This window comes from Cervus elaphus, chromosome 28, assembly GCF_910594005.1.
Source record: "Cervus elaphus chromosome 28, mCerEla1.1, whole genome shotgun sequence".
NCBI lineage: Eukaryota > Metazoa > Chordata > Mammalia > Artiodactyla > Cervidae > Cervus > Cervus elaphus.
In genome coordinates, this window is record NC_057842.1 from 18662613 (window position 1) to 18690109 (window position 27497).

Consider the following 27497-nt stretch of genomic DNA (forward strand, 5'->3'; position numbering starts at 1 on the left):
CTCCGCCCGCGCGAGAGCCCGGGCTCCTGAGGGGAAGCCGCGCTGGGGGCGGCGGCGGCGGCGGCGGCGCGGGGGCGGGAGCCGGGCGGCAGCAGCAGCAGCAGCAGCAGCGCCCGTGGGGGAGGAGCGGCGGCGGCGGCTGAAGCTGCTGTGGCGACGGACGCTAGGCGGTGGCAGCGGAGACCCACCCCTGTCCACATGGACAGTTGCAGAGGCCTCGGCTGATGCATTCGCGCCTGGGCGGGGTGGGCGGACGGCCGTAGCGGCGGCGGCGGCACTGGGAGCGGAGGGCCCCGGGGGGCGCCTGTGGGTCGCGGAGACCTCGCCGCCCCGGCGCGGCGGGTGCGGCCATTTTACGGCCCGGGACTGAGGGAAGCGTATCTGTGAGCTCGCCTTCTGCCCCCCCCCCCCCCTTTCCTGCGGGCCCGCAGCTGGGGGAAGCTTCAAAAGCGGCCTGGGCGGGCGGTGGATGGGGAGTCGCGGGCCGAGAGGCACCGGGCCCGGGAAGCGCCGTCGCCGCCGTCGCCGCTCGCGTTCGCCCGGCGGGGCCTGAGCCAGCCCAGGCCGCGGGCCTCGCCGCCCGCCCGCGGATAGGCCCCGGGAGCCGGCCTGCTTTTGTGTAGGCCCGTCCGGAAGAGGCAGCGTCGCCCGCCTCACGGCCGAGTGCTAGGCCCGCAACCCTGCGGCGGCTACCCTCCTGCGGCGCGGCCCCTCATCCTGGCGAACGCGACGGCGGCGGCGGCGGCGCGGGCCATGGATTAAGGCGGCGGCGGCGTGGGAGGAGGAAGATGGCGGCTGGCAAGAGCGACGGCAGCGCCGGGGAGATTACTTTTCTGGAAGGTACGTCTATTCCTGCCCGTGTAGGGGGTGGGGGTGGGCAGAGACGGGAAAATGTGGGCCCCTGATTGCCGGATATTCGGTGACGGGCGCCGGGTGGGTTCGGGGGGCGGCGGCTCGGGCGCGATGGCGGGGAGGGAAGCTGCTGTGGGGGCGCCGGCTTCGAGCCCGCCCGGGCGAGGGGCTCGGCCGGGAGCCGGGAGGCTGTGAGGGGGAGGCGGTGGACCGGTCGCGAGCCGGAGTTTCTGGGCGTCCTCTGAGACTGCTGTCTTTTTTTTTCTTTGACATTTTTTTGCTTTCTCCGTGGTGGCCTGGGGATGAGAGCCGACTGCGCTCGGCTCTTGTTTGGTGTTTGTGAAAAGTTTCAAGTTGCTAAAAGGTTGGGTGAAATCGGGGGCCAGACCATTTTGGGAGGGGAGACGTAGTTTCCTGGAGCTTGTTTTAACACCCCCCCCCTCCCCCAGGCCTTTCTGTTTCGCAGAGCTTCAGGCTTCCTTTTGCAGCCAGCATTCAGATTAGGCCTGGCCCTAAGAAATGTGTTTTGCTGAACGTATTTTAGGAAGTAATGTATCTGAGGAAAGAGACGAGATACATAATATCAATTTGGGGGTCGTCACCTAAGCTAACAGACAAAGCTCGAGTGATTCCATTTTTATTCACTTGTGAGGAAAAGTTAAACATCTGTAGGTGAACTAAGCCAATGTTAAGAAAACCTACATATTATTGTTGGGGATGGTGGTAATGGTAACAGTATTGGCTTTTGGCCAAATATAAAGATCCCCCAATACAGCTAAATTCGTTGTAGTTGTGGATCAGGAACTCTAATGTTCATTGCTTAATTTGACTGTGGATTCAGTTTTTGCTGGTAATTGGGTTTATTAATCAGTTCGGGAGAGCAGGTCTGTCTGCTGTGCAGTGATTGCTAAAAAAAAAAAAAAAAGGGTTACTCCTTTGGACAATTTCGCAAAGATGAATTTCACATGGGATATAGGCAGTACTTTAAAAATAATTGGAAACATTTCTGAATTAAGATAGTACAACTTCACTATGGTCCTATAAGAGGGTGTCGAAGGATGCGTATGCCGTGTTTACAGTCTTCTTAACTGCATTGGGAACAGTGCCTGGAACACAGTAGGTACTCAGTCCGATGAACAAATAGGGACCAGTAGAGGTGAGTGGGACCCATTCCAGTGTTCTTGCCTGGAGAATCCCAGGGATGGGGGAGCCTGGTGGGCTGCCGTCTATGGGGTCACAAAGAGTCGGACACGACTGAAGTGACTTAGCAGAGGTGAGTGGGAAAAGAAATATTAATATTCTTCATTCTTCCTTAAAGTATAGCAGAACAAAAAAAATTTTTTTTTTACCTTGTTATGCAAACCAGCCTTTATTTAAAAATGATGAGTTTTGTATGAGATTTGTAGTAAGAAGATGTGGAAAGCTTGTGAGTTTTCTGGCTTCACTTCATATTTCTTCCATTCAATCTCCGTTCTCATTTGGGCTGATTAGTTACCTGTCAGAGGCTGAGCGTGGTGCAGCTTGTGTTACAGGTGGTGCTATGTGATGAACATTGGGAGGATGGAAGGAGCATAAATAAGGCCAGCGGTTACAGGGCTGAGGTAAATTTAAAGCTGCTGTTTTTAGCTTATTCTAACTTCAGGGTCTATGAATTCCTCTAGTGGAAAAAATTGAATTTCATCACTTCTTTTTCAGCGTTTACATAAGCAAGTGAATGGTGCCTTGTTTAGCATAAGGGGCTGATATTTAGTACTACTAAATAAGTGAAATGATATTTAGGACTACTTAGATTTTTTATATTTAATTCTTCTGGTTCTTTATGCTTTTAATGATGAGATACTCCAATATAACTTGCCAAATATTCACTCAGCAAATATTTATGTCAGCCTACTCTGTGCTAGGCACTTTACCAAAGTAAAGACAGCAGTGCATAAGATAGTTAGGGTCCTTTCCTTCATAGGACTTATATTTTAGTAGGCGGGAATTTTTATAACTAAAAATTAATCCATTTAGAACAACCTTACCACTTTTTTTTTTTTGCATAGTTGTTTCCTTCTTTATTTAGATCTGCTCAGACCTGACAGCCAATTCAAAATGTCATGCTGCCACACTCGCATGTACAAACATGGTATTCCTCTGTTTTATTTTCATGGTAGCACTTTTCACGTGATAAATTTGTCTTCATGTTTTTTAGTCCTGTAAAAATAGAAGCTCCATTAAAGCAATAACTTTTTCTTTTCACCATCATACTTCTTGCACCTGGAGCATCTTTATTTGTTGTTAATGAAATAAACAAGAAGATAATAGTGTAGTATAAGGCTGTGGAAGAAATACATAGAAAAAGCCATTTTACATAGTGTTAAGGTCAGGAAAGGCCTTCCTGAGGAGGTCACACCTGTGTTAAGGTAATAACTGTGAGACTAGAGTATGGCAGAGAGGATGATGCCTGTAAAGGTTCTGAGATGATATAGGATTTCATTTGTTTAAAAAAAGATCATTATGGCTGAAATGTAATAAGCACAGAACACAGTAACAAGCACAGATATGAGAGAGAGCAGATCATGAAAGTTCATGAATTTTTATTTGATTCTGAAAAGTAGGAAATCGTTGAAGAGTTTGGGGCAATGGAGTTAATGATACAATTTATCTTTTTAAGAAATCACTTTTCTCCTGGAGTAAATTAGAGCAGAGTAAGAGTAAAAGCAGAGCCATTAGTTAGAATATTGTAGCGGTTTGAAAAATAAGAGAGGCTTGGATTAGGATGGTAGCACTGGCCATCAGGAAAGAGAAGTGGATAGATGGAAGATCTATTTGAGAACTTCTTAATGCATTGTATAGAGGATCAGAGAGAAGTAGGAATCAGAGATGACTCCTAGGGTTTTGGTTTGGTGGGGGGTTGGGGGACTCCATTTATTGAGATGGAGTATAGGAATGAGAACCTCATAGCTCGGTTTTCGTCATCTTAAGTTTGAGGTGCTGGTTTGTCGTCCATATTCTAAATAGTGCTTTACATTCTCACAAACTGTGATGTTAAATACTAATTCCAGTTCTTTCTCTACCTTCACTAGGGAAAAGGAGAGCCACTGGTTACTATTGTGCTTTATTTTGTCAGTATAGTATCACACTGAAATGGTGTGAATTGAATTAGGCCACAGCTTGTATTGAATTTTTTTCTTCCCCCTCTTTGATTTGTTCTTTCTCTTCTGTTCACTTAAAGTTGTCTTCTGCCCCTTTCCCTCTTGTGATAGTTTGGGAGGTTTCTTTTGTTCACTCATTGAGTAGATACTCACTGAGAAACTGTAATGTTGTAGGTACTGTGCTGAGAGGCACAGTGGAGGCAGGGGAGGTTTCCCGGTGGAGTTTACAGTCCAGTGAAGAGAATCAGTAATCAAATAATCATACTTGTAAGTGTAAAATTACAGCTGTCAAGTGCAACAAATGGGGATTATTTGTGATAATGAGAATTTGATCTAACTAGGGCAGTTTGAAGGGTGACTAGGAGAGGGAAAGGTGGAGAGGCAGCTTTCTAGCCAGGGCGATTGCAGTAGAGGAAGCCTGGTATGTTCAGGGAACTGAGAGGACCATGTGGCGCTAGTAAGGAGAATGTTACAAGAGGAGACTGGGGTTAACATCCTCAGGTTTGTTTCAAAAAAAGGTCAAGGTGTACCACTTGTAGAATGCTCTAGGGAGGGGCAGAAGAATGTCAGGGAGGTCAGTTACGAGGCTTGCAGTATAGGGCAAAGGTGCTGGTAGTTAGCGCCTTCTCTTTCTTTGGATATTCTCATTTTCTCACCTGTGGAACCTCTGGCGAATCTAACTCCTCTCTCATTTGTTTCTTTCTTTTTTTTTTTTTTATAGTGCTCTTGTTCATTCTATAATAGTTTCTTTCCCTTTATGTTTTTTCTTCTACTAACTAACTGCATAACCAATATTTTCTCTCATATTTTTCTACTTCCCTTTCATATGTGTGTGTGTCTGTGTGTATTTACTACTTTGTTTTCATTCTGGGCCCTTCTCCCTTTGTGGACTTTGTCTACTAGTTGAAGAGATTGGTCTAAACTACTGCAGTGTTGTCCTCTATCCAGCAAAACTGCTTGTGTTTCCAAATGAAAAGTATTTTCCATTTTCCCTTAATTATACCTTATTTTTACATACAAGTCAAGTTCAGAATCCAATCCATTTGTCATTTTTATGGGGGATAGTAAATACTTCACCCCATCTCCTGAACTAAAGTACCATTTCTCCTAAATGATTGGCATTCCATGAATATGAATAGGGGCTTTCCAGGTGGCGCTTATTGCAAAATTCAGATTTAATTGAAGAAAGTAGGGAAAAACCACTAGACCATTCAGGTATGACCTAGATCTGATCCCTTATGATTATACAGTGAAAGTGACAAATAGATTCAAAGGATTAGATCTGATAGAGTGCCTGAAGAACTATGGATGGAGGTTCATGACATTGTACAGGAGGCAGTGATCAAAACCATGTACAAGAAAAAGAAATGCAAAAAGGCAGAATGGTTGTCTGACAAGGCCTTACAAATAGCTGAGAAAAGAAGAGAAGCAAAGAGGAAAAGGAAAGATATACCCATTTGAATGCAGAGTTCCAAAAAGTAGCAAGGAGAGATAAAAAAGCCATCCTCAGTGATCAATGCAAAGAAATAGAAGAAAACAATAGAATGGGAAAGACTAAGAGATCTGTTCAAGAAAATTAGAAAAGGGAACATTTCATGCAAAGATGGGCACAATAAAAGACAGAAACGGTATGGACCTCACAAAAGCAGAAGATATTAAGAAGAGGTGGCAAGAATACACAGAAGAACTATACAAAAAGATCTTCATGATCCAGATAACCACGATAGTGTGATCACTCACCTAGAGCCAGACATCCTGGATTGTGAAGTCAAGTGGGCCTTAGGAAGCATCACTTCAAACAAAGCTAGTGGAGGTGATGGAATTCCAGTAGAGCTATTTCAAATCCTAAAACATGATGCTGTGAAAGTGCTGTATTCAATATGCAAGCAAGTTTGGAAAACTCAACAGTGGCCACAGGACTGGAAAAGATCAGTTTTCATTCCAGTCCCAAAGAAGGGCAATGCCAAAAATGTTCAAACTATCGCACAATTGTACTCATCTCACATGCTAGGAAAGTAATGCTCCAAATTTTCCAAGCCAGGCTTCAGTAGTACATGAACCAAGAACTTCCAGATATTCAAGCTGGATTTAGAAAAGGCAGAGGAACCAGAGATCAAATTGCCAACATTTGTTGGATCTTCAAAAAAGCAAGAGAATTCCAGAAAAAACATCTGCTTCTCCTTTATTGACTACACCAAAACCTTTGACTGTGTGGATCACAACAAGCTGTGGAAACTTCTTCGAGATGAGAATACTAGACCATCTTACCTGCCTGCTGAGAAATCGATGTGCAGGTCAAGAAGTAATCATTAGAACCAGACATGGAACAACAGACTGGTTCCAAATTGGGTAAAGAGTACGTCAAGCTGTATATTGCCACCTTGATTATTATTTAACCTATATGCAGAGTATATCATGCAAAATGCTAGGCTGGATGAAGCACAAGCTGGACTCGAGATTGCTGGAAGAAATATCGGTAACCTCAAATATGCAGATGACAGCACCCTTATGGCAGAAAGTGAAGAGGAACAAAAGAGCCTCTTGATGAAAGTGAATGAATAGAGTGAAAAAGCTGGCTTAAAAACTCAACGTTCATCAAAACATGTATATTATCAAGGGTGAAACAGATCACCAGCCCAGGTTGGATGCATGAGACAAGTGCTCGGAGCTGATGCACTGGGAAGACCCAGAGGGATTGGGTGGAGAGGGAGGTGGGAGTGGGGATCGGGATGGGGAATACATGTAAATCCATGGCTGATTCATGTCAATGTATGGCAAAAACGACTACAATATTGTAAAGTAATTAGCCTCCAACTAATAAAAATAAATGGAAAAAAAGAAAAACTCAACATTCAAAAAACTAAGATCACGGCATCCAGTCTCATTTCATTGCAAACAGATGGGGAAACAATGGAAGTAGCGAGAGACTTTATTTTCTTGGGTTCCAAAATCTCTGCAGATGGTGACTGCAACATGAAATTAAAAGATGCTTGCTCCTTGGAAGACAAGCTATGATCAACCTAGACAGTGTATTAAAAAACAGAGACATTATTTTGCCAACAAAGGTCTGTCTAGCCAAAGCTGTGGTCTTTCCAGTATGTATGAATGTGACAGTTGGACCATAAAGAAAGCTGAGCACCGAAGAATTGATGCTTTTGAACTGTGGTGTTGGAGAAGACTCTTGAGAGTCCTTTGGACTGCAAGGAGGTCCAACCAGTCCATCCTAAAGAAAATCAACCCTGAATATTCATTGGAAGGACTGATGTTGAAGCCGAAACTCCAATATTTTGGCCACCTGATGAGAAGAACTGACTCATTGGAAAAGACCCTGATCCTGGGACAGGTTGAAGGCAGGAGGGGAAGGGGACTACAGAGGATGAGATGGTTGGATGGCATCACCGACTCAATGGACATGAGTTTGAATAAGCTCCGGGAGTTGGTGATGGACAGGGAGGCCTGGCGTGCTGCAGTCCATGGGGTCGCAAAGAGTCGGACACGACTGAGTAACTGAACTGAACTGAGGTGGTGATAGTGGTCAGGAACCTGCCTGCCAATATGGGCGAAATAAGAGATGCTGATTCAATCCCTGTGTCAGTAAGATCCCCTGGAGGAGGAGATGGCAACCGACTCCAGTGTTCTTGTCTGGATAATCCTATGGACAGAGGAGCCTGGCGGGCTACAGCCCATGGGGTTGCAAAGAGTTGGACATGACTGAAGGGACTTAGCACGCTTGCATTGATATATGAGCAAGGTCTTTAGTTTTGGCCTGCTCAGCAGGTCACACCACAACGTTCTTCATTTTAGCCCTACTCCTTCCTCTTTTGATTGTACTGCCTTTTAGAAACTATACCATGGTGTCATTCTGTGTTTACTGCTTTAGCTATATATATTTCCTAATTGCTTTCCAGTTTAATCAGTAAATTCTGCTTATCACTTGATTTCATGTACTCACATGGAACAGTCGGGTAGAACCTCAAATGAAATGGAGGCAATTTTCATAAGAAATGCATTGAGAACATGAAGTCAGAAGCCAGAAGGTGAGAATTCATCTTCTAGCTCTATACTCACTAGCACTGAGATCTTGGATTGATAACTTAACCTTTGTGTTTTCGTGTCTGTCAAACAAGGATAATAATTGCAGTTGCCTCATAAGGTTGCCATGAAGATTAAACATGTTAATATATAGTAAACTCTAGAACAATTCCAGGCATGTAATTCCAAATACTATGTATAAGTTATTATATTTATTTTCTTAGCAGGTAGAAAAGAGAAAAACTTTTCTTGCTTTTCTGTTCTTAATGCTTGCCTTCTCTCTTATTTGAATTCTGGTTTTTACTCTCTTTCACTTACTACCTTTCTTTTCCTAGGTATTAGCTAATTGTTCTTGATATTCTAGATTGACTAGTGAGAGGGGAAGAGAGAATGATGTTATGTTTTTTACATCTAGACTTCTATAAGTTAGGTGTTACTGTACTGTAATGTTATTGTAATGTTAATACAATAACGTATGCTGTAATGTTGTGTTGTATTGTAATGTTGCCATTACAAAAGTTTGTTGACAATTTGAGGAGGTCAGGAGGTCTAGAGGGATTACATGACCTAGAGCAAGTTAGGGCGTCAGCAGAATCGGAGCCTGGGACCTGTGCTAGAGCCTCAACCTCCTTCAGCAGTCCTTTCCTTCTTTCTTCCCACCTTTCCTTCTTTATCCCTTTGCTTTCCCATTTTTCTTACCTGTTTAACCTTTAGGGGCAGGGGACCTGGACCAGAGAAGGAAAAAATAATAGGGAATTATAGGGACTCCCCCTGGTGGCTCAGAGGTTAAAGTGTCTGCCCGCAATGAGGGAGACCTGGGTTCAAGCCCTGGGCCGGGAAGATCCCCTGGAGAAGGAAATGGCAACCCACTCCAGCATTCTTGCCTGGAGAATCCCATGGATGGAGGATCCTGGTGGGCTACAATCCACAGGGTCACCAAGAGTCGGACTCGACTTGAGTGACTTAACCATTTATTGATTCCATTTTATCTCTATGAGGGCAAAAGCTGAAGCCACAGATCTCTTAAGGCCCAACTTCAGAAATCACAGTGTCACTTCTGTCACATTTGATTGGCCAGAAAGCCACAGAGCCAGCTCAGATTCAAGGGGAGGGGAAGTAGAACCTTCATTCATCAGGAATGGTGGGAAAGAATTGGCAGCCATCTTTCCTCTCCCATACCTCTTTGGTGTTTTGTTCTTGTTGTAGTTTTAAATACTTTCAACAGAGTCATATTGTTTCTTGAACTTGAGAACTACAGTTCTTTTCAGATCCAAAAGTTTCTAATTTCTAGACAGATTAGGAAGCTAAAGGAAGACCAAAAGATAGACCACACATTTGTAATTTTTCTCAAAGGTATAAATAGCAACGTAGTTCAGTTGCTCAGTCATATCTGACTCTGTGACCCCGTGGACTGCAGCACGCCAGGCTTTCCTCTCCATCACCAACTCACGAAGCTTGCTCAAACTCATGTCCATCCAGTCAGTGACGCCATCCAACCACATTATCCTCTATCGTCTCCTCCTTCTGCCTTCAATCTTCCCCAGCATCAGGGTCTTTTCCAATGAGTCAGTTTTTCGCATCAGGTGGCCAAAGTATTGAAGTTGCAGCTTCAGCATTAGTCCTTCCAGTGAATATTCAGAGCTGATTTCTTTTGGGGTGGACTGGTTGGATCTCCTCACAGTCCCAGGGACTCTCGAGTCTTCTCCAACACCACAGTTCAAAAGCTTCAATTCTTTGACACTCAGCGTTATAGTCCAGCTCTCACATCCATATGTGACTACTGGAAAAACCACAGCTTTGACTAGATGGACCTTTGTTGGCAAAGTAATGTCTCTGCTTGTTAATATGCTGTCTAGGTTGGTCATAGTTTTTCTTCCAAGGAGCGAGTGTCTTTTAATTTCACGCTGCAATCACCATCTGCAGTGATTTTGGAGCCTGAGAAAATAAAGTCTCTCACTGTTTCCATTGTTTTCCCATCTATTTGCCATGAAATGATGGTATCGATGCCATGATCTTAGTTTTTTGAATGTTGGGTTTTAAGCCAACTTTTTCACTCTCCTCTTTGACTTTCATCAGGAGGCTCTTTAGTTGTTCTTCACTTTCTGCCATAAGGGTAGTGTCATCTGTGTATCTGAGGTTATTGGTATTTCTTCCAGCAAGCTTGATTCCAGTTTGTGCTTCGTGTAGCCGGGCATTTTGAATGATGTGCTCTGCATATGGATTAAATAAGCAGGGTGACAATATATAGCCTTGACATACTCCTTTCCCAATTTGGAACCAGTCTGTTGTTCCATGTCTGGTTCAAATGGTTGCTTCTTGACCCGCATACAGATTTCTCAGCAGGCAGGCAAGATGGTCTGGTATTCCCATCTCTTGAAGAATTTTCCAGTTTGTTGTGATCCACACAGTCAAAGGCTTCAGTGTAGTCAGTGAATCAGAAGTAGATGTTTTTCTGGAACTCTCTTCTTGCCTTTTCTGTGATCCAATGGATGTTGGCAATTTGATCTCTGTTTCCTCTGCCTTTTCTAAAACCAGCTTGAACATCTGGAAGTTCATGTTTCATGTACTGTTGAAGCCTGGCTTGAGCAGTTTGAACGTTACTTTGGTAGCGTGTGAGATGAGTGCAGTTGTGTGGTAGTTTGTACATTGTTTGGCATTGCCTTTCTTTGGGATTGGAATGAAACCTGCAACATAGTCATTGGTTAATTTTTCTTTGATTAGTAACTGATTCAAGAATTTCTGAAACCAAGCAAGCATAAGGAAGAAAAGAGGAAGAATGATAGAAACTTCTCCTTCCTTTTTTTCTTTCATTCAGTGATATGCTGGAGTTGTTATTATAATCCTTCTCATTTCCATTACCTAATCTCTTAGAAAATATGGTCACCACTGTTTACAGTATTAAAAATTAAATGTCATCTCAGTCCAAAACACAGCAGTTAATCCAGAAAGTCAAAGGCAGGCTGTTGATCACAATTACAACCCACTTCAGTTGTGCACTTAAGTCGTGTTACTTGTAGTGATGCCACAATGGATGATCCATTATTGTGAACTGCCAATTATGGTTGCCTACATCACCTAAAAAACAGAAAGTAGCCATGCAGTATCCATTTGACACTAACAGTGTTACTCTTAGCTCCTGTTTTTTGGGCTGCCTTAGCCTTTTGTACTTCTGAGACCCTTCTGTGTCCATCACCAAAAATTAGGACCTCTTGTCTCCTGTGGATACTAACTTTGAGTACTAAAATTGAAGCAGCCCTAGGCAAGTTGGGACACGTGGACCCTGTGCCTTGTCCCAAGCTAACAGCAACTACTTTGAGGCCTTCTGAAACCACAGGCTTGAGAAGTAAGACAGTAAGCCATATTCTGATCTTGATTTGGGAGAGTTATTTCAAGTACATTTCATGCTTAGTTTTTAACAGGAGAGTTTTTTTCCTCCCACATTAACTGCATAATCATTGAAATATAGCAAGGAGAAGAAAGTAAACAGTGCTTGTGTACAAGTGTATAACAAATGTACTTATTTATTTTTTGGAAAGATTGAAGCCAGTTTTAAGAACAGGAACAGCTAGAAATTTCCAGAGACTTGTTTGTAGACTATGTAATAACCTTCTTGTCTTTCCTGTATTGAAAAAAAGATCTGCAAACTTTGCCTTTGCAACCTCCTCTGTGTTTGAATCTACCAGTAAATCTTAGCAATATGGTGAAGGTACTCCCTTTTACCACCGTGACTTCTAGTGACTTCCATGATCATGGAAACCAGTATCTTCTTTGCTTCTGAAAGTCCTGTGCCACTGTTTGGATGAGGTGGGATTCTGTGTTTTGGCATTTAAACTTCTTTCTTCAGTTCACCGTTGGTCTCCATTCTCTATTATCACAGGAGATAAAAAAGAATGATTTAATTTTGTCATTCTAGTAATTAACTCTGCAAATCTTAATCAGTGTTTCCTCACAAGTTTTGAGTACCAACTCCTGAGTCTCTTTTGTCTTCACCCTTTACAGGCTTTATACCTGGTTTTCAAGTTTATCTTATTTTAATTTCAGTTTACTATGAACCTGTCATTTTTCTCCTTGTTGAATTTTGCATTTACACTTTCAGAATTACAGTGTTTCATTGGTCCATCTCATGACTGTTGAATTCCCCTGCCATCTTGACGGTCTTCCTTTCCTTGGAGCAGAGGAACATTTGGAGCCATCTGTCTCTTGTGATCATTTCTTAAATTATTCATTTTTTTGGACTGTGTGTGCTCAAGATAACTGTATTTTTAGAGTTGTTATTCTGTATATAGATATTACCAACTACATTACTTTGGCTTAAGGTACTGATACTTTGATTCCATAGAAGATCAGTATCCTTCCAGCAATACCAGCAGCACCACACTGCTGCCTGATGTTGGCCTTGGATGGAACTACTTGGATGTCAGCATCCTGCCGAAAGATACATAGAAACCCACTGAATGGAATGAAGAAGTTGATAAACTGAGAACAATGAACAGGAGCTGCATCCTGAGGCAAAGAATACTGTGGTTTTTGTGGCTCATGGAGAAGTCTGATATTATTTCCAAGAATATAGTATATTCAGACTTCATCTTCAGATAATATTGGACTGTAGTCTGTCTTCTATATCAAAAAAAATAAAGGTTTTTTTTTTTTTTTTTAAAGTTTAGGAATTTGAGGAAATCACCATAGCTGGGTGATTTTTCTGCTTTATGTAGCATCTGTGGGAGTTATTCAGCGGTAGCTGGGCTGGCCTGGAAGTTCCAAGGTAGCTGTATTCAGATGTCTAATGGGCAGGTTGGGAAGTTGGGCCCTTCTTTCTCCATGTAGTCTAAGGGCCTCTTGATGTGGTCTCTGCAGCAAAGTGCCCAGACTTGTAACATGATGGCTTAGGGCTCTAAGACATTGCCTTTGGAGAATCTTGACAGGTTCTTAAGAAAGTTTGGGACTAAAGCATTACAGAGCAACCTATAATTGCTTTATTGAGGTTTCCTGAGGTGTGTGTGTGTGCTCAGTTGCTTCATGTGTGTCCAACTCTTTGCAACCCCATGTACTGTAGCCTGCGAGGCTTCTCTGTCCATGGGTTTCTTCAGGCAAGGATGCTGGAGTGGGTTACCATTGTCTCCTCCGGGGGATCCTCCCGACTCAGGGATCAAACCTGCATCTCCTGCTTTGCAGGTGGATTCTTTACCGTCTGTGTCACTGGGGAAGCCGGAGATTTCCTGATGTTTGCATTTAATTCTCTCTTTAGGTTTTTCTTTTCTTGCTTTTATATTTCTAGTTTGCAGAAGTTAACTTCTGTGTCAGTGATACTTTTTCAAAAATTCAATTTTTTATTATTGTAAAACCTTATCAATGACAGTTTAAAAAATTATTAGGAAATATTTCATCTGTGTGGAATATAAAGAATAATAGAGCAAAAACTCATGTTCTAATTCCTAGCCTAAAGAAAACATTTCTAATCCAATGTTAGTACAGTGTTAGCTACAGTGAAACTGGGGTGAACCCTTTCATTTTTGCATCTTCCTGCGTCCACTCCAGGTGTAACCACCAACCTCTGTGTGGTAGGCATTCCTATACATTTCTTTGTACTTTATGTATATATCTTTGAACCTGTGCACCTGTGCAGATTGTTAGAATGTATTGTAAATCATGTCATACTATATTCTTCTGTAACTTGTTTTTCATTCTTACAGCATTGAGAAATAATGTTGATAAGAATAGCTCTGTTTCTTTGTCGTAGTATGAATGTATACTACATTATATTTATGCATTTCCTTTTTTTGTGAAAATTAGGTTGTATCAAATTTTTTTACTTTTACATACATTGCTACTATCAATGTCTTAGGATGTCTCATATTGCTACTATGAACTTTTTAAAAGTACATTTCCTTGTGCACATGTGTGTGTTTCTCTGGAGCAGAGGTCAACAAAATTTTTCTGTAAAGGGCCAGATAGTGAATATCTTACACTTTGCATTTCAAACTGTGCTGCCTGCCAATTTAGTAAGAAGGCAGTTATAGATAATGCATAAGCAAATGAGTGTGGCTGTATGCCAGTAAAACTTTATGGGCACTGAAATTTGAATTTTGTATGATTTTCTTGTAACATGAAACATCTTGTTTGATTTGTTTTTCACCCCCTGAAGTGAAAAGTGAAGTGAAAGTTAGTCTGTCAGTAATGTCCGACTTTTTGCAACCCCATGGACTGTAGCCCGCCAGACTTCTCCATGGAATTCTCCAGGCAGGAATACTGGAGTGAGTCGCCATGCCCTCTTCCAGAGAATCTTTCCAACCCAGGGATCAAACCCAGGTCTCCTCCATTGTGAGTGGTTTCTTTACTGTCTGAGCCACCAGAAAAACCCAAGAATACTGGAGTGGGTAGCCTGTCCCTTCTCCAGGGGATATTCCTGAACCAGGGATTGAACTGGGGTCTCCTGCATTGCAGGTGGAGTCTTTTCTGTCTGAGCCACCAGGGAAGAGCCTTTTAAAAATGTAAAAGCCACATTCTTAGCTCATGGGCCTTGTAAAATCAAGCAGCAGGCCAGATTTAGCTGGGCCATACTTTGTTTACATCTGATCTAGAGTATTTCTTAGCATTGAAATTATTGGGTACATGACCCAATTTCAGCTTCACCCTAGATATTGCCAAATTGATCTCCAAAGTGCTTTCACTAGCACTTTTTAAGATTTCCTGTTTATACACATCATCACCCACTTAATGTCTGATGTTTTAGTTTTTGCCAGTCTGAAGGGGTTTATTGGATGGCAATTTGAACTTGTAATACCTCTGTTTATAGTGAGGTTGAGTATCTTTATTGCTGTATTTAAAAAATTTGCTCATTGTCCATGCAGTATTCAAAAAATATTGAGTGCCAACCTAGAGTTAATCCCTCTTCTATTTGCTTGTGGTGCTTGAATAAGTTAAAAAAGTAATCTATGAGTTTTGTTTTGTTTTTTAGGTTAATTTGTGTGTATTTCCTTTATTTTTAATTGCTCATGTCTTCACATTTTGTTTTCTGTTGGAATGTTGGGGTTCTTTATAAAGTCTGGATAGTAAACCTTGGTTGAATTACATGTGTTGAGCATACATCTTATAAAATTACTGCTTAGTTTTTAATGCATGGAATAATTTTATGAGCACATTTTAAAAATAGTGGGTTTTTTTCTTAATGTCTTGCAGTTTTTGTGATACATGAAATTCTTTGGTCTTATTGGTCCCTTGTATTGTAACTTTACCTTTTTTTTTTTTTTTAATTAATTACTGTTCATTTCTTTGGTTTTTATTATAGCAGAGTGATAAGCTATCCATGCTGGGGTAACAGAATTTGAAAATCTATTTTAGTGTATCTGTTTCTTATGTTTTCTTTATATTTGAAAAAGTTCCTTAAAAAGACTTTATTAAATACTTCTGAATCTGATAGGGGTGTTGATATTCAGAATATAAAAAGAACTCATAAAACTCAATAGTAAAACCTCCAAATAATCGAACCAAAAATAGACAAAGGTCTTGAATAGACATTTTTTCCAAAGAAGGCCTACAAGTGGACAACAGATGAAAAGGTGCTTAGCATCACTAATTACTAGGAAAATGTAAATCAAGCCACCATAAGATATCACCTTACATCTTGTAGAATGATTATCATATAACCATGCATTGTTGTCAGGTTTGTAAAATTGGTACAGCCCCTGTAGAAAACAGTATGGAGGTTCTTCAGGAGATTAAAAGTAGAGCTATCTTATGATCCAGTAATTCTACTTATATGAATATATCTAAAGGAAACAAACACTGTGCCCCAGTATTCACAGCAATGTTATTTATAGTAGCCAAGACCTGGAAACAATCTTAAGTGTCCATCAGTGGATAAAGATGTGGATATATATTCAGTGGAATATTATTTAGACAAGAAAACTCCTACCATGTGTGACAACATGGGTGGACCCTGAGATCATTTTGCTTAGTGAAATAAGAATTCTGTGTGATCCCACTGATATGTGCAATCTTTAAGGAAAAAAAGGGGGGGAGCTTAAAATGAAACAACAATAAAAAATCCCAAACTCATAGGAAAAAAGATCAGATGTGCAGAGGCAGGGCAAGGGAGGTAGGGGACTTGGATGAGGGTGGTCCAAGGTTCAAACTTCCAGTTATAGGATAGATAAGTACTGGGGCTGTAATGTAAAAAATGATGGATGGTTATAGTTCATAGTCCTCGATGACATAATTGTTCAGTCACTCAGTCTGTGTCCGACTCTGCAACCCCATGGACTACAGCATACCAGTCTTCCCTGTCCTTCAGTATATCCTGGAGTTTGCTGAAAGTCACATGCATTAAATCAATGATACCATCTAGCCATCTCACCCTCTGTTGTCTCCTCCTTCAGTCTTTCCAAGCAGCAGGATCTTTTCCAGCGAGTCAGCTCTTCGCATCAGGTGGCCAAAATACTGGTGCTTTAGCATCAGTCCTTCCAATGAATATTCAGGACTGATTTCCTTTAGGATTGCCTGGTTTGATCTCCTTGCTGTCCAAAGGGCTTTCAAAAGGCTTCTCTAGCACCACAGTTTAAAGGCATGAATTCTTCAGCGCTCAGCCTTTTTTATTGTCCAGGTCTCACATCCAGATGTGACTACTGGAAAAACCATAGCTTTGACTAGACAGGCCTTGTTTGCAAAGTAATGTCTCTGCTTTTTAATACGCTGTCTAGAATTGTCATAGCTTTTCTTCCAAGGAGCAGGTGTCTTTGAATTTCATGGCTGCAGTCACCATCTGCAGTGATTTTGGAGCCCCCAAAAATAAAAAGTCTGTGACTGTTTCCATTGTTTTCCCATCTATTTGCCATGAAGTGATGGAATCAGATGCCATGATCTTTTGTTTTCTGAATATTGAGTTTTAAGCCAGCTTTTTCACTCTTCTTTTACCTTCATCAAGAGGCTCTTTAGTTCCTCTTCACTTTCTGCCATAAGGATGGTGTCATCTGCATATGTGAGGTTATTGATATTTCTTCCAGCAATCTTGATTCCACTTTGTGCTTCATCCAGCCCAGTGTTTTGCATGATGTACTGTGTATCTAAGTGAAGTAAGCAGAGTGACAATATATACAGCCTTGAAGTACTCCTTTCCCAATTTGGAACCAGTCCATTGTTCCATGTCTGGTTCAAACTGTTGCTTTTTGACCTGCATACAGGTCTGTCAGGAGGCAGGTAAGGTGGTCTGGTATTCCCATTTCTTGAACAATTTTCCACACTTTGTTGTGATCCACACAGTCAAAGGTTTTAGTGTAGTCAGTGAAGCAGAAGTAGATGTCTTTCTGGAACTCTGTTACCTTTTCGATGATCCAGCGGATATTGGCAATTTGATCTCTGCATATTTGATCAGAGATCAAATTCCTCTGCCTTTTCTAAATCCAGCTTGTACGTCTGGAAGTTCTTGGTTCATGTACTGTTGAAGCTTGGCTTGAAGGGTTTTGAGCATGACCATGCTAGCATATGAAATGAGTGCAATTGTGTGGTAGTTTGACTTCTTTAGAAGTTAAAGTAAATCATAAGAGTTCTCATCACAAGAAAAAAAACTTTGTTTTCTTCCTTCCCTCTCTTCCTTCCCTCTCTTCCTTTTCTCTCTTTCTTTCTTTCATCTGTATGAGATGATAGTTGTTAACTGAGCATATAACAGTAATTATTCCGCAGTATATTTAAGTCAGGTCGTTAGGCTGTACACCTTGAACTTACCCAGTTGTTCAGTTATAACTCAGTGAAGCCCGACAGGAATGGCCCTGGAGTCTGTCACGCAGAGTGAAGAAAGTCAGAAAGAGAAAAACATCATATATAAATGCACATATGTGGAATATACATGCGTTCCACATATATCTATATATGTAGAGTCTAGAAAAATGGTACAGATGAACCTATTTCCAGAGCAGGAGTAGAGATGCAGACATAGTGAACAGGCATGTGGACACGGGTGGGGGGGGGGCGGGGATTAGTTGGGGGAGTAGGATTGGCATATATACGTTACCATGAGTAAAATCCCTAGCTAGTGGGAACCTGCTGTAATGCACAGGAATCTCAGCTCAGTGCTCTGTGACCTCGAGAGGTGGGATGGGGTTGGGGAAGTGAGGTCTATGAGGGAGGGGGGATATATTTCACATCTAGTTGATTCACTTCCTTGTACAGCAGAAACTGACATAACATTGTAAAGCAATTATATTCCAATAAAAAATAAAACTGGGCAGAGAAGACTTCTTTTTCTAACTATGCAAAAGGTTTACTTATTTTTTTTACTCTTTTTTTAAAGAGAAATTTTAGGTTCTCAGCAAAGTTGAGAGAGGAAGGTACAGAGATTTGCCATATACCTCCCACCCCAACACATGCATAGCCTTCACCAATATCAATATCTCCCACCAGAGTGGTATGTCTGCTATAATTGATAACCCTCCATTGACACATCATAATCTCTCAAAAGTCCGTAGTTTACATTATGGTTCACCCATAGACTATACATTGTGTGGTATAGTCTGTGAGTTTGGACAAGTGTATAATGACATATACCTATCATTATTGTATCATACAGAGTATTTTCATTGCCATAAAAATCTTCATTGTTCTACCTGTTCATCCCTCCACCCCCCACACCCACCTCATCCTTGCAACTACTGACCTTTTTACTGCGCATAGTTTTGCCTATTCACAATGTCATCTAGGTGAAATCATACAGTAGGTCTACTTTTCTGATATTTTTTTTTTCCAGAGTAATGGGCATTTAAGGTCGTTTCATCCTCCATGTCGTTTCATGACTTGGCGACTCCTTTTTTTCCCCCCCAAATAACATTTCATTTAATTTACCACAGTTTATTCATCCACCTACTTGCTGAAGGACATCTTGGTCGCTTCCAAGTTTTGCCAGTTGTGATGGAGCTGCTGTAACTCTCTGTGTGTGGATTCAGTGTGGACGTTAGTTTTCACTCCTGTGGGTGAATATCAGGGAGTGCAGTTGTTGAACCGCGTGGTAACAGCGCGTTTTGCTTTGTGGGAAACTGAACCTGCACTGTTGTGTGCTCTCCCCAGCAGTGAACCAGCGCTCTTGTGCCACATCCTCGGAGCGTTTGGTGTTAGTGTTCCAGATTTTGTCAGTTTTAATGGATGGGTAGTGGTATCTCATTATTTTAGTTTGCATTTCCCTTATAACATATGATTTGAAGAATTTTTTCATGTGCTCGTTTGCCATGTCTGTATTTTCTTTGATAAGGTGTCTGTTAAGGTCTTTGACTTATTTTTTAGTCAGGTTTTTTTTTTTTTTTTAAATCTTTGAGTTCTATGTATATTTTGGATAAAGTCCTTTATCAGATTTGTTTTTCTGTAGATATTTTCTCCCAGTCTGTGGCTTGTTTTCTGGTTTTCTTGGCAGAGCAAAAGTTTTTAATTGTAATGAAGTCCAGTTTATCAATTGTTTCTTTCATGGATTATACCTTTGGTGTTTTAGCTAAAGAGTCATCTCCATACCAGCTAGATTTTCTCCTATGTTATCTTCTAGGAGTTTTATAGTTGTGTATTTTACACTTAGGTCTGTGATCCATTTTAAATTAGTTTGTTTCACTTTGAATTAATTTTTGTGAGTGGCATAAGGTCCGTGTCTAGATTCATTACTTTGCATGTGAACGTGCAGTTGTTCCAGCACCATTTTCAGAAAGGTTGTCTTTGGCTCTGTTGTTTTGCCTTTCCACCCTTGACAAACAACAGTTGACTAATGTGGCTCTATTCTGGGCTCTGTATTCTTTTCCACTGATTTATTTGTTCTTTGCCAATACTACTCTGACTTGATTACTGTGCCTTTATAAATCTTTGAAGTCAGCTGGTGTCTGTTCTCCAGATTTGTTCTTAAACATTGTGACTGGGCTCCCCTGGTGACTCGGTGGTAAAGAATTCAGCTGCAATGCAGGAGATGCAGGTTCAATCCCTGGATTGGGAAGATCCACTGAAGAAGGAAATGGCAGCCAACTCCAGTATTCTTGGCTGGGAAATCCCATGGTTAGAGGAACCTGGTGGGCTGCAGTTGGAGTGGCAAAAAGAGTCAGACTAAACAACCATTGTGATGACTATTCTGAATCTTTTCCCTTTCCATGTAAACTTTAGAATCAGTTTCTTAACATCCATAAAATAACTTGCTAAATCTTTGCAGTTGCATTGAATTTATAAAGTTAGAAAGAACTGACATCTTGATGGTATTGAATCTTCCTATCTATGAACACAAAGTATCTTCTCCATTTTATTTAGTTTTTCTTTCATTTCATCCATCAGAGTTTCGTAGTTTCCCCTGTGTAGATTTTGTATGTATTTTGTTAGCTTTATAGCTAAGTATTTCATTTTTGGGGGGCTAATGTCAGTGTTATTGTGTTTTTAATTTCACATTCATCTTGCTCATTATTGGTATATAGGAAAGTGTAATTTTTTTGTATTAACCTTGTATCCTGCAGCCTTACTGTATTTGCTTTGTAGTTCCAAGAGGGTGGTTTTTTTTTTTTTTTTCTTTTTTGAGTGATTCGGATTTTCTACCTAGATGATCATGTCATCTGCAAACAAAGTTTTATTTCTTTCTTCCCAATCTGTATCTCTATGTAAATACAACACAGAAGATATATAATCAAATACCTTGTTTATGTTATTTTCCTCAAACTACTACCTGCTATTGGAAATAAGAAAAATTGAAGTTTTAATTTTATCTTCACTTATTCCTTCTCAATAGCCTTTCTTTATATACATTCAGATTTCTAACCTACATCATTTTTCTTCCCTCCAAAGGACTTTTTTAAAAAAAACATTTGCAAAACAGCAGCAAGTTCTCTGGATATTTGTCTAAGAAAGTCTTATTTTTCCTTTACTATCTGTAAAGGGAATGGCAGCCCACTCCATTTTCTTGCCTGGAGAATCCCATGGTAGAGGAGCCTGGTGGGCTATAGTCCTTAGGTTGCCACAGAGTCGAACACGACTAAAGCGACTTAACACATTGAATAATAATATCACAGGGTACAGAAATCCAGCGTCTCCCCCCGCCCCAATACTTTATATTGTTTCACTTTACTGTCTTGTTTGTATAATTTCCAAGGAGAATTCAAATTCAGTTACAATTCTTACTTCCCCCCACCCCCACCACCACCCGGGGTGGCTTTCAGCATCACCCGCCCACCCCTTCCCCATCCTGCCTCTGCCTGTGGTTTGAAAATGATATGCCTGTGTCGACTAAAATGATGCACAATGTGAGAGCTGTGAGGTCAGTTTTGTTTGAGGCTAAATGACCACTGCAGCCTGGGAGACGGCACCTCAGATAGATCGCTCTCAGAGACTGCCCCAAAGCAGTAGTGGAGGAGGGTCAGCATATAAGATTTTGCTGAAAAGGGAGTTCAGCATAGTCAGGTGCTTATTTTACAGAAGGTTTTCTGCTAGTCACAAGGAGCTGATGTCACCATGAAGGGGATTTAGTGCTTTTCTAGATATGAGGAGATGCAAGGATTCAGATCATGAAATCAGTTCCTGAAAGTACCTAATTGTCTGAAGATCTGTTTTACCCGGTTCCCTGGAGCAGAGTGCCTCACTCTGCATCCTGAATTCTCCTCAGTGGGTGTTGAAGGTCAGCCGCTACAGCAACACAGGGTTCAGTCTCTGCAGAGGCAGATGGCAGAGGCCCTTGTTGTTCAGTTGCTGGCAGATGTTCTTGGCAAGTGCCAATATGTAGCTGACACCTAAGTGTAGTTTTTTAGATTTATTCTGCCTCAGAACTTCCTGGATCTGTGGTTTGTTGCTTAATGTTAATTTGGGAAAATTCTCAGTCTTTTATTGTTTCAAATATTTGTTCTTTCCTTTCTTCTCCTCCTAGTATTTCTATTAAACATAGGTTACACCTTTTGCACTTCTCCCACGACCCTTGGGCGTTGTTTCTTTTTTTTACCCCCTTCAGTCAGCTCTCTTTGGCTTTCTTGATAGCTCACTTGATAAAGAATCCGCCTGCAATGCAGGAGACCCCATTTGATCCGCTGGAGAAGGAAGTGGCAACCCACTCCAGTATTCTTGGGCTTCCCTTGTGGCTCAGCTGGTAAAGAATCTGCCTGCAGTGCGGTAGACCTGGGTTCGATCCGTGAAGAAGGGAAAGGCTACCCACTCCAGTATTCTGGCCTGGAGAGTTCCATAGACTATGTAGTCCATGGGGTCACAAAGAGTCGGACACGACTGAGCGACTTTCACTTTCCCTTTCATTGATACACTCAAGTTCAGAGATTCTTTCCTTAGCTGTGTCTAATCTACTAATAAGCTCATCAGAGGCATCTTTCCTTTCTGTTACATATTTTTATTTCTAGCATTAATTTTTGGTTCTTAGGATTTCACCTCTGCTTACATTGCAGAGGTGTTAATTTGTTAGTTAACTGTCTTGCTGTACTGTCTGCTTTAACCATTAGAGCCCTTATCGGAGTAATCACAGTTGTTTAAATTACCAGCTTGATAATTCCAGCATCCATGCCATGTCTGCCTTGATGGTTGTTTTATCACATCAAATTGTGCTTTTTGCCTTTTAGTATGTCTTAAATTTTTTCTTGATACCTGGACATGATATACTGGGTAAAAGGAACTACAGGTTTTCGGGTAATAGGAAGCATTCTACAGTTGTGGGATTGGGTCTGATCTTCAGTTCCATGAGCCTAGGCCTCTAAACTGGGATCTTTACACGTGTTTCTCAGTGTTTTTCTCTACTCTTAGGTGGGACGGGATGGCTAGAATGGGCTGGTGTTGGGTATCTCCCTTCTCCCAGCAGGAGTTGTGTCAGTTTAATAAAACTTCTGTAGGTTAGGCTCTTTCTTACTCCTGAGGCCTTGTTAAGAACAGAGTCTTCTCTTGCATCTCAAAATGGTTCCTTTTTCCCTTTCCCAGATGGAAGGGAAGGGTGGGCGGGGGTGGATTTTTCTCCAGTGTTTACTGGGAGAACCTGGTCAAGCTCCTGAAGGTGAAACTCACCAGAGTGGGATCCCCTCTTATGAGTGGGTGCCTCTGGAATTTTAACCCTCATGTAAATACTGAACCTCCAACAGTTCATCAATTTATAGTTGAGACTTTCCTCCCAAGGTACTGGATCTTGTGGTAGTTGTAAGATTAGTACAAAGAATTTTCATTTGCCCTTAACTTATTTCCCCCAGTATTGATATTTACCATCATTGCTTTATTGTATTCTCTCTCTAACTCTATATGTTTATATATGCTTACTTTTCCCCCCTGAACCACTTGAAAGTAAATTTCAGGCATACTGCTCATTACCCCAACTTACTTCATTGTCTTACCTCTTCTTCATGTTTTTTGAACTATAGATCCTCTTAAATTACTACAGTGTAGTTATCAAAATCAGAAAACTTAACATTAATATAATACTATTGCCTAATCTACAGACTTTATTTCAATTTTTACTGTTGACCTAAAATGTTCTTTTTAGGAAAAAAAAAAATTCTGGTTCTGGGTCCAATTTTGGATCACTTACGGCATTTATTAGTCATGTTTCTTCTGTCTTTTTTAATCTGGAGTAGTATTCCAGTCTTTCTTTTCTCTCTTTACATTGACATGTTTAACGTGTGTGTGTGCAGTCAATCTCTCAGTCATGTCCCACTCTTTGCAACCTCATGGACTGTATAGCCCATCAGGCTCCTCTCTCCATGAGATTCTCCAGACAACACTACTGGAGTGAGTAGCCATTCCTTTCTCCAGGGAATTTTCCCAACGCAGGGACCACACCCTGGTCTTCTGCATTGCAGGCACATTCTTTACCCTCTGAGCAGTTTCTGCTCCAGGGGAATCTTCCTGACCCAGGGATGGAATTTGCATCCTACATCAGCAGGCGGATTTTTTTACCACTATACCACCTGGGAAGCCATAAACTTTACAGTTATTTTGTAGTTTGGGTTTGTCTGATGCTTCCTCATGATTTGATTTAGGTTATGCATTTTTATAAGGAATGCCATAGTAATGAGCTTTTGTCTTATTTACTGGTGAAATTATCTTTGATCACTTAGTTAAGATGGTTTTTGCCAGGTTTCTCCACTGAAAGGTACTATATTCTCCTTTGTAATTAATTAATATTCTGTGGGGAACTACTTTGAGACAATGTAATAACATTTCTTACCAGATTTCACCCTTAGTATTAGCTTCTTTCCATTTATTATTCCTTGATGATGCATGCTTTAATCAGTTTTTATTATAATAGTTCCCAAATTATGATTTTCCAGTTGTATCCTTCTTATATATTTAATTCACATTCTACTAAATACTTGCTCTTTAAAAAAAAGTCAGGTTTTCCTCCTACGTTCAGATGCCTTGTGCCTCCAGTTTGTTAGGTCTCTGGGCCGTGCGCATGGAGACATTTGCTGCTTGTTCGCTTTCCTCACCCCTTGCAGATGTTTTCTGCCCCGTCATGCTGTGTGGGCTAGGACCTTTACTGCATGGTTCAGTAGAACTGCTCATGCTGCTTATGGCAGGGGAAAAGTTACAGTGTTTTCCAAAGGTTTTTGTGCAGTAGTTACTCTTTTCTTTTTATTCCTTCTATACTTAGTTTGCTAAGAGTTTTTATTTTGTGAATTACATTCATGATTTTCAAATATGAACTCACTTGTAGAATAAACCCTACTTGGTTGTAATATATTATTATCTATCACTGTATTTGATTTACTGTTATCTTGAGTTAGATGTCTGTCTTCATGAGAGCATGTTCTCATGGCATTTTCCTTCCTTAAATGTTATCATAAGATTTGGGATAGAGTCTTCTGGCCTCATGAAAGGAGCTGCAAAATGTTCCTTCTTCTTTTTTTTTTTTTTTTAGTTCTACCACTTTATTGCTACCAGCCCATCTCCCTCCGCCCTCGTGCACACATGCTCAGTCATGTAACCCCATGGACTGCAGCCCGCCAGACTCCTCTGTCCATGGATTTTTCCAGGCAAGAATACTGGAGTGGGTTGCCATTTCCTTCTCCACTTATTCTTTTTTTTTTTTTCACTTTTCTGGAAAAGTGTAGATCTATTTGTTGGTGTTTTTTAAAAGCTTGAAAGAAATTATGGGAGAGGCCTTCTGTGTCTGAATTTTTCTTTTCAGAGAGATTTATAATAATTCAATCATCTTTTATTGATAGCAGTATTCAAAAATTTTTTTCTTTTGTCAGTTTGGTAATATTTGTGTCCTCACAGGTGTTTGTTTCTTTCTGTAGACAAACTAAATCAGTTCCTATGCATCCATCAAATTTTCATCTTTCATTAGTTTAGGTACATCGGTCAGCTGCTGTTGTCTTCTTTCTGGGTTCTTTCTGTTCTTACAGGTTTCTACTTCTCCCCTTTGCTTTCATTACTGTCATTTTAATGGAGGTGCATGGAGAAAAATGCAGTATTTAATTTATGTTGCTTAACGGAGCTCTTTCTTTAGCTTTTGTTATTTCCTTTAATTTTGTTAAATAGAATACAGTGGATGTAATTTTCCACTCTGATTATTATGAGTGTCAACCATAATAGGACAGCAAAGAGTGCTGATACTCTCAGGGATTTCTGGGGGTTCAAAGTTTTTTTCCTTCGTGCAAGTTGCTCTAAAATGTATGTTTTTAGAATTTGCTTGTTTTTTATTTTTATTTTGTTCTAATTGGCAGTCATCACTTTCGTTAGGTTATTTTCCTCTCCCTGATTTGTAGGTTCTAATCTGCTGTCAATTAGGAGATGACGTGCTTGGACTTGTTGGAACTGTGTGCACAGAGCCCTGCTCCTTCAGGGTATCCACAGCGCAAGGTCTCCTGGTCTTTCACTGCTTAGTGGCCATTCTGGTGACCTGCCCAGCTTTCAGTGACGGGTACTAGTTGCTGCATTTAGGAGTCTTTGTAGACTAGTAATCGTCAGAGTTTATTATGTTCTTCATAACCCTTAAAAAAAAAAAAAAAACACAGGTTTATTTTACATTTGGTTTCTGAATATTTTGAAGGGATAATTTTAGATTTATAGAGAAGTTTCAGAGATGTTATAGTTGCTTTGTACTGTTTACCCATCTTCCCCTAATGTTGCCAACTTAGATTCTCATATGTTTGTAAAAAACTAGGAAATTAACAAGGGCATAATACTGTTACCTAAACTGCAGACTTGAATTTCACTAGTTACTTCATCAATGTCTTGTTTATTTTGTAGGATCCGGGACTCCACATTGCATTTGGTTGCTGTGTCACCTTTGTCCCCTCTGATCATGTCGATTTCTTTAATCTTCTTTTTTTGTAACCTTGACAGTTTTAAACTGTCCTGGTCAGGATTTTCTAAAATGTTCCTCAGTTTGAGTTTATCTGATGTGTTCTCATGACAAAACTGACATGGGTTTTGGGGAAGAAAACATCTGAAGTCACATTTTCATCACATCGTATTAAATGTGCTATTAATGTTGTTGTTGTTCAGTCCCTAAGTCATATCCAGCTCTTGAAATGCAACCTCATGAAATGCAGCATGCCAAGCTTCCCTGTCCTTCACCATCTCCCGAAGTTTACTCAACTCACATACATTGAGTCAGTGATACTGTCCAACCATCTCATCCTCTGTTGCCCCTTTCTCCTTTTGCCTTCAATCTTTCCTAGCATCAAGGTCTTTTCCAGTGAGCTGGCCTTCACCTGAGGTGGCCAAAATATTGGAGCTTCAGTTTCAACATCAGTCCTTCCAATGAATATTCAGGTTGGTTTCCTTTAGGGTTGACTGGTTTGATCTCCAAGGGACTCTCAATAGTCTTTCAATACACAATTCAGAAGCCCAAATTCTTAGGCACTCATCCTTCTTTATGGTCCAACTCTTACATCCATTCATGATTACTGAAGATACCATGGCTTTGACTCTACGGACCTTTGTTGGCAAAGTGATGTCTCTTCTTTTTAATCCATTGTCTAGGTTTGTCATAGGTTTCCTTCCAAGGAGCAAGCGTCTTTTAATTTCACGGGTGCAGTCACTGTCTGCAGTGATTTTGGAGCCCAAGATGATAAAATCTGTCACTGTTTCCACGTTTTCCCCTTCTGTTTGCCATGAAGTGGTGGGCCTGAATGCCACTGATGTTCATTTTTTTGAATGTTGAGTTTTAAGCCAGCTTTTTCACTCTCTTTCACCCTAATCAAGAGGCTCTTTAGTTTCTCTTTGCTTTTTGCCATTAGAATGGTATTATCTGCATATCTGAGGTTATTGATGCTTCTCTCAGCAACCTAGATTCCAGCTTGTGATTCATCCCGTCTGGCATTTTGCATGATGTATTCTGCATATGAGTTAAATAAGCAGGGTGACAATATACAGCCTTGATATACTCCTTTCTCAATTTTGAACCACTCTGTTGTTCCATGTGTGGTTCTGACTTGCTTCTTGACCTGCATCCAGGTTTCTCAGGAGGCAGGTAAGGTGGTCTGGTACTCCCCTCTCTTTTAAGAGTTTTTCACAGGTTGTTGTGATCCACACAGTCAAAGCTTTATAGTT

General features: G+C 40.8%; 1 protein-coding gene across 7 annotated transcripts in view; it reads left to right on the forward strand.

The window, feature by feature from the left end:
- Nucleotides 1–387: 387 nt before the first annotated feature.
- The window catches only part of SENP6 (SUMO specific peptidase 6), a 133056-nt gene continuing 105946 nt past the window's right edge, over nt 388–27497 (forward strand). For 3 of the 7 annotated variants that reach the window (XM_043890382.1, XM_043890383.1, XM_043890384.1), the window contains exon 1: nt 388–840. In XM_043890382.1, coding sequence (XP_043746317.1) covers nt 789–840 — 52 coding nt within the window. In that variant the 5' untranslated portion in view covers nt 388–788. The remainder of the gene's footprint in view (nt 841–27497) is intronic. The other 4 variants (XM_043890386.1, XM_043890388.1, XM_043890389.1 and 1 more) reach the window with 2 other exon arrangements.